The 13,760-nt window shown below is 38.6% G+C and overlaps 1 protein-coding gene across 2 annotated transcripts; it reads right to left on the reverse strand.

Moving 5' to 3' along the window:
* Nucleotides 1-10,529: 10,529 nt before the first annotated feature.
* Nucleotides 10,530-12,878, reverse strand: LOC130954394 (uncharacterized). 2 transcript variants are annotated; one of them, XM_057881131.1, is made up of 5 exons: nt 12,744-12,878; nt 12,593-12,642; nt 11,145-11,248; nt 10,876-11,053; nt 10,530-10,763 (listed from the first exon to the last, which is right to left on the reverse strand). In XM_057881131.1, exons 2-5 carry the CDS (start codon nt 12,609-12,611, stop codon nt 10,729-10,731), a joined length of 336 nt encoding a protein of 111 aa, XP_057737114.1. In that variant the 5' UTR covers nt 12,612-12,642; nt 12,744-12,878; the 3' UTR covers nt 10,530-10,728. The 2 variants fall into 2 exon arrangements, with proteins under 2 accessions (XP_057737114.1, XP_057737113.1); XM_057881130.1 differs by having other exon boundaries at nt 12,593-12,848.
* Nucleotides 12,879-13,760: the final 882 nt, after the last annotated feature.

Below are 13,760 nucleotides of genomic sequence, written 5' to 3' on the forward strand. Positions count from 1 at the left end.
GTCAGAAGAAAGGAGTTCTTGAGATTGATACTCTGAATGCCATTTTGGCTCAGAACAAGATATTGACCCAACAAGTCAATTTGATTTCTCAAAGTCTGTCTGGAATGCAAAATGCACCAAGCAGTACTAAGGATGCTTCATCTAAGGAAGAAGCCTATGATCCTGAGAACCCTTCAATGGAAGAGGTGAATTACCTAGGAGAACCCTATGGAAACACCTATAATTCTTCATGGAGAAATCACCCAAATTTCTCATGGAAGAATCAAGAGAGACCTCAACAAGGTTTCAATAACAATAATGGTGGAAGAAACAGGTTTAGCAATGGCAAGCCTTTTCCATCATCTTCTCAGCAACAGACAGAGAATTCTAAGCAGAACCCCTCTGACTTAGCAACCATGGTCTCTGATCTAATCAAAACCACTCAAAGTCTCATGACTGAAACAAGGTCTTCCATTAGGAATTTGGAAGCACAAGTGGGACAGCTGAGCAAGAAAATTACTGAACTCCCTCCTAGTACTCTCCCAAGCAATACAGAAGAAAATCCAAAAGGAGAGTGCAAAGCCATAACCATGGCCGAATTTGGAGAGGAAATAGAGGAGGTGGACGCCACTGAGGAAAGCCTCAATGGGCGTGCATCAACATCCTCTGAGTTCCCCAATGAGGAACCATGGGAATCTGAGGCTCAAAATGAGACCATAGAGATTCCATTGGATTTACTTCTGCCCTTCATGAGCTCTGATGAGTATTCCTCCTCTGAAGAGGATGAGTATGTCACTGAAGAGCAAGTTACTAAATACCTTGGAGCAATCATGAAGCTAAATGACAAGTTATTTGGAAATGAGACTTGGGAGAATGAACCTCCTTTGCTCACCAAAGAACTGGATGACTTGTCTAGGCAGAAACTACCTTAAAAGAGACAAGATCCTGGGAAGTTTTCCATACCTTGTACCATAGGCACCATGACCTTCAAGAAGGCTCTGTGTGACTTAGGGTCAAGTGTAAACCTCATGCCTCTCTCAGTAATGGAGAAGCTAGGGATCTTTGAGGTACAAGCTGTAAGAATCTTACTAGAGATGGCAGACAACTCAAGAAAACAAGCTTATAGACTTGTAGAGGATGTTTCTGTGAAGATTGAAGACCATTACATCCCTACTGACTTCATAGTCCTAGAGACTGGGAAGTGCATGGATGAATCCATCATCCTTGGCAGACCCTTCCTAGCCACAGCAAAGGCTGTGATTGATGTTGATGGAGGTGAACTGATCATTCAAGTGAATGGAGAATCCTTTGTGTTTAAGGCTCAAGGATATCCCTCTGTCATCATGGAGAAGAAGCATGAAGAGCTTCTCTCAAATCAGAGACAAACAGAGCCCCCACAATCAAACTCTAAGTTTGGTGTTGGGAGGCCACAACCAAACTCTAAGTTTGGTGTTGAACCCCCACATTCAAACTCTAAGTTTGGTGTTGGGAGGTTCCAACATTGCTCTAAGTATCTGTGAGGCTCCATGAGAGCCCTCTGTCAAGCTACTGACATTAAAGAAGCGCTTGTTGGGAGGCAACCCAATGTTATATTTTATCTATTTTCCTTTGTTATTTTATATTTTTTGTAGGTTGATGATCATAAGAAGTCACAAAATCAATTGAAAAAGCAAAAACAGAACGAAAAATAGGAAGAAAAATAGCACACCCTGGAGGAAGAACTCACTGGCGTTTAAACGCCAGTGAGGCTAGCAGTTGGGCGTTTAACGCCCAGTCTGGCACCATTCTGGGCGTTTAACGCCAGAAAGGGGCACCAGACTGGCGTTAAACGCCAGAAAGGGGCACCAGCCCGGCGTTTAACGCCAGAATTGGCTCAAAACGTGATTTTGAATGCCATTCGGTGCAGGGATGACTTTTCCTTGACACCACAGGATCTGTGGACCCCACAGGATCCCCACCAACCCCACCATTCTCTCTATTCTTCACCCATTCACCAATCACCTCAACACCCCTATATAAACCTTCTTCACCCCTTCATCTTCACACAACCTAAACACCACAAATCCATCTCCCTCTCCTCCATTTCTTCTTCTTCTACTCTCTTCTTTCTTCTTTTGCTCGAGGACGAGCAAACCTTTTAAGTTTGGTGTGGTAAAAGCATTGCTTTTTGTTTTTCCATAACCATTTATGGCATCCAAAGCCGGTTCAACTGAGAAGGCATGACCTCAAGCCCATCACTAAGAAGAAGATGGAGCAAACAAGAGACCCCTCTCATCATGAGATCCCTGAGATACCTCAAGGGATGCACTTTCCTCCACAAGACTATTGGGAGCAACTGAACACCTCCCTAGGAGAATTAAGTTCTAACATGGGACAACTAAGGGTGGAGCACCAAGAACATGCCATCCTCCTCCATGAAATTAGAGAAGATCAAAGAATCATGAGAGAGGAGCAACAAAGACAAGGAAGAGACATTGAGGAGCTCAAGCACTCCATAAGACCTTCAAGAGGAAGAACAAGCCGCCATCACTAAGGTGGACCCGTTCTTTAATCTCCTTGTTCTTTACTTTCCTGTTTTTTTGAATTTTAGTGCTTATGTTATCTATGTTTGTGTCTTGTGATCATTAGTGTCTTAGTGTCTATGCCTTAAAGCTATGAATATGAATCCATCACCCTTCTTAAATGAAAACTGTTTTTATCACAAAAGAACAAGAAGTACAGGATTTCAAATTCATCTTTAAAACTAGCTTAATTAGTTTGATGTGGTGGCAACACTTTTGTTCTCTGAATGTATGCTTGAACAGTGCATATGTCTTTTGAATTTGTTGTTCATGAATGTTAAAATTGTTGGCTCTTGAAAGAATGATGAAAAAGGAGACATGTTACTGAGGATCTGAAAAATCATAAAAATGATTCTTGAAGCAAGAAAAAGCAGTGAATACAAAAAAAAAAAAAAAGAGAGAAAACGAAAAAAAAAGGGGAGAAAGAAAAAGAAAAGAAAAAGAAAGAAATAAAGTTGTGATCCAAGGCAAAAAGAGTGTGCTTAAGAACCCTGGACACCTCTAATTGGGGACTTTAGCAAAGCTGAGTCACAATCTGAAAAGGTTCACCCAATTATGTGTCTGTGGCATGTATGTATCCGGTGGTAATACTGGAAGACAGAGTGCTTTGGGCCACGGCCAAGACTCATAAAGTAGCTGTGTTCAAGAATCATCATACTTAACTAAGAGAATCAATAACACTATCTGGATTCTGAGTTCCTAAAGAAGCCAATCATTCTGAACCTCAGAGGATAAAGTGAGATGCCAAAACTGTTTGGAGGCAAAAGCTTCTAGTCCCGCTCATCTAATTTGGAGCTATGTTTCATTGATAATTTGGAGTCTATAGTATATTCTCTTCTTTTTATCTTATTTGATTTTCAGTTGCTTGGGGACAAGCAACAATTTAAGTTTGGTGTTGTGATGAGCGGATAATTTGTACGCTTTTTGGCATTGTTTTTAGTATGTTTTTGGTAGTTTTAGTTGAGTTCTTAGTATATTTTTATTAGTTTTTAATTAAAATTCACTTTTCTGGACTTTACTATGAGTTTGTGTGTTTTTCTGTGATTTCAGGTATTTTCTGGCTAAAATTGAGGGACCTGAGCAAAAATCTGATTCAGAGACTGAAAAGGACTGCAGATGCTGTTGGATTCTGACCTCCCTGCACTCGAAGTGGATTTTATGGAGCTACAGAAGCCCAATTGGCGCGCTCTCAACGGCGTTGGAAAGTAGACATCCTGGGCTTTCCAGCAATATATAATAGTCCATACTTTGCCCAAAATTTGATGGCCCAAACCGGCGTTCAAAGTCACCTACAGAAATTCCAGCGTTAAACGCCGGAACTGGCACCTAAATGGGAGTTAAATGCCCAAATTGGCATAAAAGCTGGCGTTTAACTCCAAGAAGAGTCTCTACACGAAAATGCTTCATTGCTCAGCCCAAGCATACACCAAGTGGGCCCGGAAGTGGATTTTTATGTCATTTACTCATCTTTGTAATTCTTAAGCTACTAGTTCCCTATAAATAGGACCTTTTACTATTGTATTTTCATCTTCGGACATCTAGTTCTTAGATCATTTGAGGGCTGGCCTCACGGCCATGCCTAGACCTTGTTCTTATGTATTTTCAACGGTGGAGTTTCTACACACCATAGATTAAGGTGTGGAGCTCTGCTGTACCTCGAGTATTAATGCAATTACTATTGTTCTTCTATTCAATTCCGCTTGTTCTTTGTCCAAGATATCACTTGTTCTTCAACTTGATGAATGTGATGATCTGTGACACTCATCATCATTCTCACTCATGAACAAGGTGACTGACAACCATTCTTGTTCTACAAGCATATGAGGCTTAGTGAATATCTCTTGGATTCTTTAATCGGAGTCCTCGTGGTATAGGCGAGAACTGATGGCGGCATTCAAGAGAATCCGGAAGGTCTAACCTTGTCTGTGGTATTCTGAGTAGGATTCAATGATTGAATGACTGTGACGTGCTTCAAACTCCTGAGGGCGGGGCGTTAGTGACAGACGCAAAAGAATCACTGGATTCTATTCCGGCCTGATTGAGAATCGACAGATGATTAGCCTATGCTGTGACAGAGCATCAGGGACGTATTTTCACTGAGAGGATGGGAAGTAGCCACTGACAACGGTGAAACCCTTGCATAAGCTTGCCATGGAAAGGAGTAAGAAGGATTGGATGAAGACAGTAGGAAAGCAGAGAGACGGAAGGGAAGGCATCTTCATACGCTTATCTGAAGCTCTTACCAATGATATACATAAGTATCTCTATCTTTATCTTTATGCTTTATTCGTTTATCACTATACCCATTTGAGTCTGCCTGACTGAGATTTACAAGGTGACCATAGCTTGCTTCATACCAACAATCTCCGTGGGATCGACCCTTACTCACGTAAGGTATTACTTGGACGACCCAGTGCACTTGCAGGTTAGTTGTGCGAAGTTGTAGTGATCACAATTTCGTGCACCAAAAAGCATAACTTTTTTTTGCTTTTCCATTACCATTAATGGCACCTAAAGCCAGAGAAACCTCAAAGGGAAGACAAAAAGCTTCCACCTCTGAGTCATGGGAGATGGAAAGACTAAATATAAGCCCTCAAAGCTCAGTGGTAGAACATGTGGCTGCAAATCAAGAGATCCCTGAGATACCTCAGGGGATAAGTTGTCCTCCACACAAATATTGGAAGCAACTAAGGGGAGGAACACAAAAATTACTATGAATCATTCAACAGAAGCAAGGAAGAGACATAGAGGAGCTCAAAGAGCACCATTGGTTCTTCAAAAAGGCGCCACCCTCACTCAGGTGGATTCATTCCTTGATTCTTTATTTCTTTCTGTTTTCGGTTTTTAGTATTGTGTTTACCTATGTTTTTGTGTCTCTACTTCATGATCATTAGTATGTAACCATGCCTTAAAGATATAAATAAAATCCATTAATCCTTCACCTCTCTTAAATGAAAAATGTTTTAATTCAAAAGAACAAGAAGTACATAAATTTCGAAAATAGCTCTTGAATTTAGTTTAATTATATTGATGTGGTGACAATACTTTTTGTTTTTTGAATGAATGATTGAGCAGTGCATAATTTTGATCTTGTTGTTTATGAGTGTTAAAATTGTTGGTTCTTGAAAGAATGATGAACAAAGAGAAATGTTATTGATGATCTGAAAAAATTCATGAAATTGATTCTTGAAGCAAGAAAAAGCAGTGAAAAAGAAAAAGCATTCGAAAAAAAAAATGGCTAAAAAGAGTATATAGAAAAAGAAGGAGCAATAGAAAAAGCCAATAGCCCTTAAAACCAAAAGGCAAGGGTAAAAAGGATCCAAGGCTTTGAGCATCAATGGATAGGAGGGCCCAAGGAAATTAAATCCAGGCCTAAGCGGCTAAATCAAGCTGTCCCTAACCATGTGCTTGTGTCATGAAGGTCCAAGTGAAAAGCTTGAGACTAAGTGGTTAAAGTCGTGATCCAAGGCAAAAGAGTGTGCTTAAGAGCTCTGGACACCACTAACTGGGGACTTTAGCAAAGCTAAGTCACAATCTAAAAAGGTTCACCCAGTTATGTGTCTGTGGCATTTATGTATCCGGTGGTAATACTGGAAAACAAAATGCTTAGGGCCACGGCCAAGACTCATAAGTAGCTGTGTTCAAGAATCAACATGCTTAACTAAGAAAGTCAATAACACTATCCCAAATTCTAAGTTCCCCAGAGACGCCAATCCCTCTAAACTACAAAGGAAAAAGTGAGATGCCAAAACTGTTCAGAAGCAAAAAGCTACAAGTCCCGCTCATGTAATTATAATTAATATTCATTGATATTTCTGAATTTATAGTATATTCTCTTCTTTTTATCCTATTTGATTTTCAGTTGCTTGGGGACAAGCAACAATTTAAGTTTGGTGTTGTGATGAGCGGATAATTTATACGCTTTTTGGCATTGTTTTTAGATAGTTTTTAGTAAGATTGAGCTACTTTTAGGGATGTTTTCATTAGTTTTTATGTTAAATTCACATTTCTGGACTTTACTATGAGTTTGTGTGTTTTTCTGTGATTTCAGGTAATTTCTGGCTGAAATTGAGGGATTTGAGCAAAACTCTGAAAAAGGCTGACAAAAGGACTGCTGATGCTGTTGGATTCTGACCTCCCTTCACTCGAAATGGATTTTCTGGAGCTACAGAACTCCAATTGGCGCGCTCTCAACGGCGTTGGAAAGTAGACATCCAGAGCTTTCCAGCAATATATAATAGTCCATACTTTATTCGAAGAATGACGACGTAACTTGGCGTTGAACGCCAGGTACATGCTGCTGTCTGGAGTTAAACGCCAGAAAAACGTCATGATCCGGAGTTGAACGCCCAAAACACGTCATAACTCGGAGTTCAACTCCAAGAGAAGCCTCAGCTCGTGGATTGTATTTCGAATAGAGTGATCACGTTTTGGGGGCTGGCCATTCGGCCATGCCTGAACCTTTTGCTTATGTATTTTCAACGGTGGAGTTTCTGCACACCATAGATTAAGGGTGTGGAGTTCTGCTGTACCTCAAGTATTAATGAAGTTCTATTTTCTTTTATTCAAATCTCTCTTATTCTTATTCCAAGATATTCATTCGCACCCAAGAACATGATGAATGTGATGATTAGATAACCCTCATTATCATTCTCACTTATGAACGCGCGTGATTGACAACCACTTCCGTTCTACATGCAACAGAGCTTGAATGTGTGTCTCTTAGATTCCCCAACAGAATCTTCGTGGTATAAGCTAGATAGATGGCGGCATTTATGAGGATCCGGAAAGTCTCACCTTGTCTGTGGTATTCCGAGTAGGATCCTGGGAATCTGGAAAGTCTAACCTTGTCTGTGGTATTCCGAGTAGGATTCCGGTAATGAATGACTGTGACATGCTTCAGACTTGCAAGTGCTGGGCGTTAGTGACAAACGCAAAAGGATCAAGGGATTCTATTCCAGTAGGCGCAGGAACCAACCAGTGATTAGCCGTGCTGTGACAGAGTGCGTGAGCGTAGTTTTCACTGCGAGGATGGGATGTAGCCATCAACCATGGGTGATGCCTCCAGACGATTAGCCATGCGAGTGACAGCCGCAGAGGACCATTTTCCCGAGAGGATTGAAAGTAGCCACCGCTGATGGTGAACCCCTATACACAGCTTGCTATGGAAAGGAGTAAGAAGGATTGAGTTGAAGCAGTAGGAGGGCAGGCGTCCTTGAGCCTTACAGCATCTTCATATACTTAACTGAAATTCCTACCAATGAATCTACATAAGTATTCTATCTCTTTTAATATTTCTATTTTATTATTTCTATTTTCGAAACCCATAACTTTTTAATCTGCCTAACTGAGATTTACAAGGTGACCATAGCTTGCTTCATACCAACAATCTCTGTGGATTCGACCCTTACTCACGTAAGGTTTATTACTTGGACGACCCAGTACACTTGCTGGTTAGTTGAACGGAGTTGTGAATTCAACAAGAGACACAATAGTTTTTGTGTACATACCAAAGAGCCAAATTCAAGCATGATCACAATTTCGTCCACCACTAACCACAACATGATAATTGCAAGGATCAATCTCATTAAGTCATCCTCCAACAAGTGAGGAAAATCAAATGAGCTACATTAATCCTAATCCATAAGTCCTAACCATTTCACTAATTGACTTAGTGAGAGCTAGTGTCAATGGATCCCAATTATCAATCACTTGGACATTAGTAACACAAGGGTTCCTAAGTTACCATCCCAAGCCAAGAACACAAAAATCTACTTTAACATCCTTCCAAGCATTTTGTCAAACACTTGGAAGGCATAAAAGGGGAAAGCATAGTAATTTGCAAGAATTAATAAAATATACTACTACCCAATACAAGTAATCAACACTAACAATTAAAGAAAGCAAAATTAACATGAAATACCTCAAATTCTATTAAAGGAAATTGAAATTGACAAGAGTGTTTATAACATAAACATACCCAAAATGAGAAATTAACAAGAGAAGAAAGGAAAATCAAGACACTACAACAAGGAATTGTTAAGAGAACAAGATGAAAACATGAAATTAAACCTAGATCTAGGGAAGATTAACCTAATCCTAACCTAATTCTAGAGAGAAGAGGGAGCTTCTCTCTCTAGAAAACTAACTAAAGGCTCATCGTAACTAGATTAAGTTCTCCCCCCTTGTCCAATCCTCAATTCTGCATGAAATAGTCTCTGGAATCAGTTGGATTTGGGCCTAGGAAGCTCAGAAATCACCTCCAGCGTTTTCACTTTAATGAGGTCACGTGCGAACATCAACGCATACGCATGGGTCATGCGTACGTGTCGCTTGACAATTCTCCATCCACGCGTACGCGTCTGTTACGCGTACGCGTCGCCATGTGACTCCATATCCACACGTGCGCGTCTGTTGCGCGTGCGCGTCGATGAGTGCACTCCAAATCCTTGATTTTCCATGAGTTCTCCACTTTGCATGCCTTTCTCTTCACTGTTTTGATCCATTCCTAGCCCTTTTCAACCTGAATTCACTAACAAACACATCAAAGCAACTAGTGGAATCAAAGGTGAATTAAAATTAGCAAGTTAAAGGCCTAAAAAGCATGTTTTTACACTTAAGCACAAATAAAGGAGAATTTACAAAACCATGTTATTTTAGTAAATAAATGTGAAAAAAGATGATAAAATCTCTCTAAATTCAACACAAGATAAACCCTAAAAATGGGGTTTATCATACTTTCCATTGCCTTTTCACCCAATGATTTATTTTTCTAATAACTGAATTAGGGTGTTCCTCCCTTTTATCTTCTTGGATCATAATCTCATATACAGCTCTGGAGTCTGTCCCAACTATAACTTTCTAGTCCCAACTCTCGTGTGGTAGTTAAAACATAGATAGTATATACCTCAAATCTTTGTCTAGAACGCAATACAGTAAATTTGTCACAAAGCCAGCTAGGAATGGCAATACCACCTGAACCCGCGGGTAATTATCCGCCCCGCACTGGGGCGGATTTTTAGTGGAGCGGGTTTTTGGGAGGGGCAGGGTGGGGCGGGGCTGGGTTTAGGTAATACCCGCCCCGCTATATATATAATATATATAATTTTAATATTAATATATATATATGTAAAATAATTAGTAAATGATTAATAATATTGTATCATATTTAAATTTTTATTTTAATTTATGTTATGTATGTGATGATGGTTATATAAATTTTGAAATCTAATTTTATTTATTGGATTTTAATAATTAGAGGCGGGTACACAGAAGTAGGTTAGGATTCAACGTTTTACTACTCGCGGGTAAAAATAGTGTGATTTCTATGCGGTTGTTATACGGCGAGGTGGGGTCGGGTAAAGCAAAACCCCACCCCTACCTGCCCGATTGCCACCCATAAAACCAATCACCCATCTCCCCAATTCATTTCTCAGCACAACTCCACATCCTGCTTGCCCCGGTTTCCCATCAAGGCTCCGTCCGTGTTCACTTTTACCCAAATTTCCTTTGATGGTTTCCACGCCACTTGCACTTCAATTCTTTTCCTCTATTCTGTGAAAAGTTCGTCCTTCAAGAACACTGCTGCACTGTCATTAACTAGAGGAAAAGTTATGTAATTCGCTTCATTTGGTCTCTTGAACTGGGGAGTAAAAATCTCCTTGTTCCGCCAACGCCATATTTGCCAACAGGTCACCATAAAGAGATGTATTCATGAATCTGATCAGATGCAACTATTCCCTCAATTCAAATCGGAGATGTGTTTTAGAAGTGCGAGAGGCATTCAGTATGGGTAGTTGTATTTTTTGTGGGTAGTGATTTGGGTTGTATCTGGGTTCTCTTTATTGGTGTGGGTCGGGTTTCTCCGGCCCATGCTATGAACAAAATAAATTGGATCTGTTTCAAATGATATTATGCCAAGCCAACGGTTTGTCAGTTTCCCTTATATCGTAACATTCGTACAATACCTACCATTTTTAGAAGTGAATAGGAAAAATAAAATACACGCACACATATTCATATACTTTCTCTCTATAAAGAAGTTTACTGATATTGTCTCAAGCCTGTGCTAGAAAAACAAACTATAAAAGTATGAACAACATAGTCATAACTTTCTTTTGCTTTGATCCATGAACACCAAATACAAATTTAGCCGACCAATGCAATAAGTAGATTGGATACCAAACACTCAACCACAGCAGGAGCCACAGGCAGGAAGAGAGGCTGTAAGTTCACGGAGGAAATTAAAGAAAACACACACAGAAAATAAATTAGCAAGAAAAAACTAGAAATCATCATAATCAAATCTAGAAGCAAGAGAGACAATTAAACTTACCATGGTCACGCCCCCTAATACTATCTAGGCCACGAACATTGTCAAGACCACCACGAGGTGGGCCACGTGGACCACCGCCATATGGTCCCCCACCACCTCCACCCGGACCTCCAGGAGCACCACCATCCCATTTCTTACCAGAAGCGGCACCTTTCCTGTAGGCATCGGCCTTTTCCATCTGTGATTAAAAGAATCATGAGCAAACTAGGTTTTTTAAATGGTAATTCCCCCTAAAATGTAATATGAATCAAGAAACACGTAAGTATTACCGAAAACATTGTAGCAAAAAACACGCCTATAATGTTAACAATGGCCCAAAAAAAATCAGTTATTGTTTTGAGTCGCCATAGTGATCGCTTTGATTTCACGACACCTGCACAAAATTGCATCAAGCTGTAGTTACTATTCAGCATAAAGCCATATAAAAGTTTGTAATGTCAAGAAATTTGGATCTATCTGAAGAAAAAGCTCAAGATATTCCAGATATTGAGTTTCATTCAATAGTGTAATGAAGCATGAAATAAAAAAGCAACTCATAGAGTTTATCAATATATAACTCAGTGGTTTTATCAAGCTGAAATTTCCATAAACCTAGTTAGGCTGAAGTGTGTTCAAGAATATGTTATGAGCCGTTTGAATCTTCCTAACTTGTTTACTCCCACTTATCATGCTCTAAGGGTTAGTCTCCTTAATGAGGAGTTGGAATACACCAAAGGTTTGTTGAAGGATCATAAAGAGCAATGGAAAAAGTATGGGTGTTCATTTGTTATCTTCAATGAACAAATTGTTATCTAAACATAGAGAATGGCAATACTCTAACAAAACAGAAGGCCAAATATTGGTTGAATGCTGTCCTGTGGAGATTTAAGGGACTCTTCATTGTAACGAATAGCTGCAAATGTGATTTAAAAATGCTAATCCGAACAAGAGAACCATCAAGCAACTTAAACTAGATGATAACTTAAAAGGATTGAGTTATGAAAGCTATTACTTTCTGCGGTGCCAAAAGATTGTCCAGCTTTAATTATGCACATGGATTATGGAAATGATTGAAAATAACTTGATTTTAACTAAATTAAAATGTTTCTAAAAGTTCCCCTTACTATTTCTTTTTCCTTTCATTCTTACCCTCCCTCTCTTCTACTCATTTTCTCTACTTAATTTAATAGGATAAATGATGCAAAATATTAATTAATGTTATGGTTTTTTTCCCCCTTCAAATGGACTATTATTTGGAACCTAAAATAATTTCTTGTACCATACAATGTTCTCCTTCCTATCAACATTCATTGATATCTACATAAACATAAGAATTTGTTTGTGGCTAATATCCTCCGGTGCTAAAGTTTCTTATAGATATTTCAAAGTTTGCAGATACTAGTTTGAAAACGGATGCAATGTGGCCGGAGACCCGATAGTAAACGTTTGGCTGCATATAAAAATGGAAATTCAGGGGAAACAATAATAAACCTTTTAAAAAACAAAAAGGGGGGGGGGGGGGGGGGTTAAAAATATGTTAAAATATTTTCATAATTTGAGTATTTAACCACAGGAAACAGCATAATTATGAAACTAGAAATATAGGACGATTGATCCTGAAAGGTAGCAAAATTTCGGGCTTTATAAATCCACTGAATCAGAAAGCGAACCTAATCGGAAACGAAGAAAAGCAAAGAAAACATGAGAATTAAGAGCTAAAGGGGTAAGACGAACATACCTCCCTCAACGTAAGCCATGGGAGAAGAATGGAGATCGCAGCAATTGAATCTGCAATTCAAAGAAATCCTGGTAATAATTATGGAATGAAAGTATTATTTGGCTTAATCGAATTGCGATATAAAAATGAAAAGAGGATATATGGTCGCTACTTGAAACGAAAAGAGGAATAACGCGCAGAAGGGGTAGCAAATGTTTACGCTAGGTTTTACTTTTTATTTGGGAAGAATGAAGAAAACTAAGGAACCATCTCTCACTATCTAGAATATCACTAGTCAACATTTGCGCTAGTCTTTTTTATTACCCATAATTTGGTTTGAAGAAATATGAGTGAAAAGAAAATGTAAGAAAAAACATAGATAAAAAATTAAATTTTTTGTTTTTGGTTTAGAAGACAAAACAGAAAAAAAATATGGGTTCATTCAATTATTTTTTCTTCATATCTAAAGATAAGATGAGGAGGATAAATAATGTCTAATAATATTAAAATTACAACTTTATCTTTAAGTTAATCAATTCTGTTAGGAAATTAAGAGGAAGTTTAGCCAACTCCGGTCAACTTTTTAATGGGTTGAACCTCAAAGTTCATCTTTATAAAAATAAGCTAATATATATGGATGTTTCTGCTCCTAAATATCAAAATGTTTCTTTTTCATACTAAATGGATGTTTTTTATATATTTTTTGAATTTTTTTTGTATTACAAATGTAAATGTCTCTATTTCTTTAAAAATTATATAATTTTTTTTTAAATTCTATAGGTATCTAATTATTTTTGTCAAAATATAACTGACTATTTTTTTGTTAAGTATTAGCATATTTTTTTTCATATTAAATGAACATTTTTTTATATTTTTGTAATTGTTCAAGAACAATTTATGCTCCACCACTCCTTCCTTAAACAACTCCTGAAGCATAACCAAGTGTAAGCCACTACTCTTTTTTTGCAAGTTTCAGCAGATTTAGACCATTAGAGAAAGGGTTGATTGCCTGATCAAGTGGACAAAGAAGCGTTGTCATTGTCTGATCAACTGGACAAGGCCATAAACTACATAAAAACCTTAGAGGAGAAGGTGAAGATGGCTAAGGAAAAGAGAGAGAGGTCATTGGGAATGGGAATCCAAAGAAAGAGAACACGTGGTGATTGCAGCGGTGTTGATTGCCATAAAC

This window comes from Arachis stenosperma, chromosome 10 (genome assembly GCF_014773155.1).
Source record: "Arachis stenosperma cultivar V10309 chromosome 10, arast.V10309.gnm1.PFL2, whole genome shotgun sequence".
NCBI classification, from domain to species: domain Eukaryota; kingdom Viridiplantae; phylum Streptophyta; class Magnoliopsida; order Fabales; family Fabaceae; genus Arachis; species Arachis stenosperma.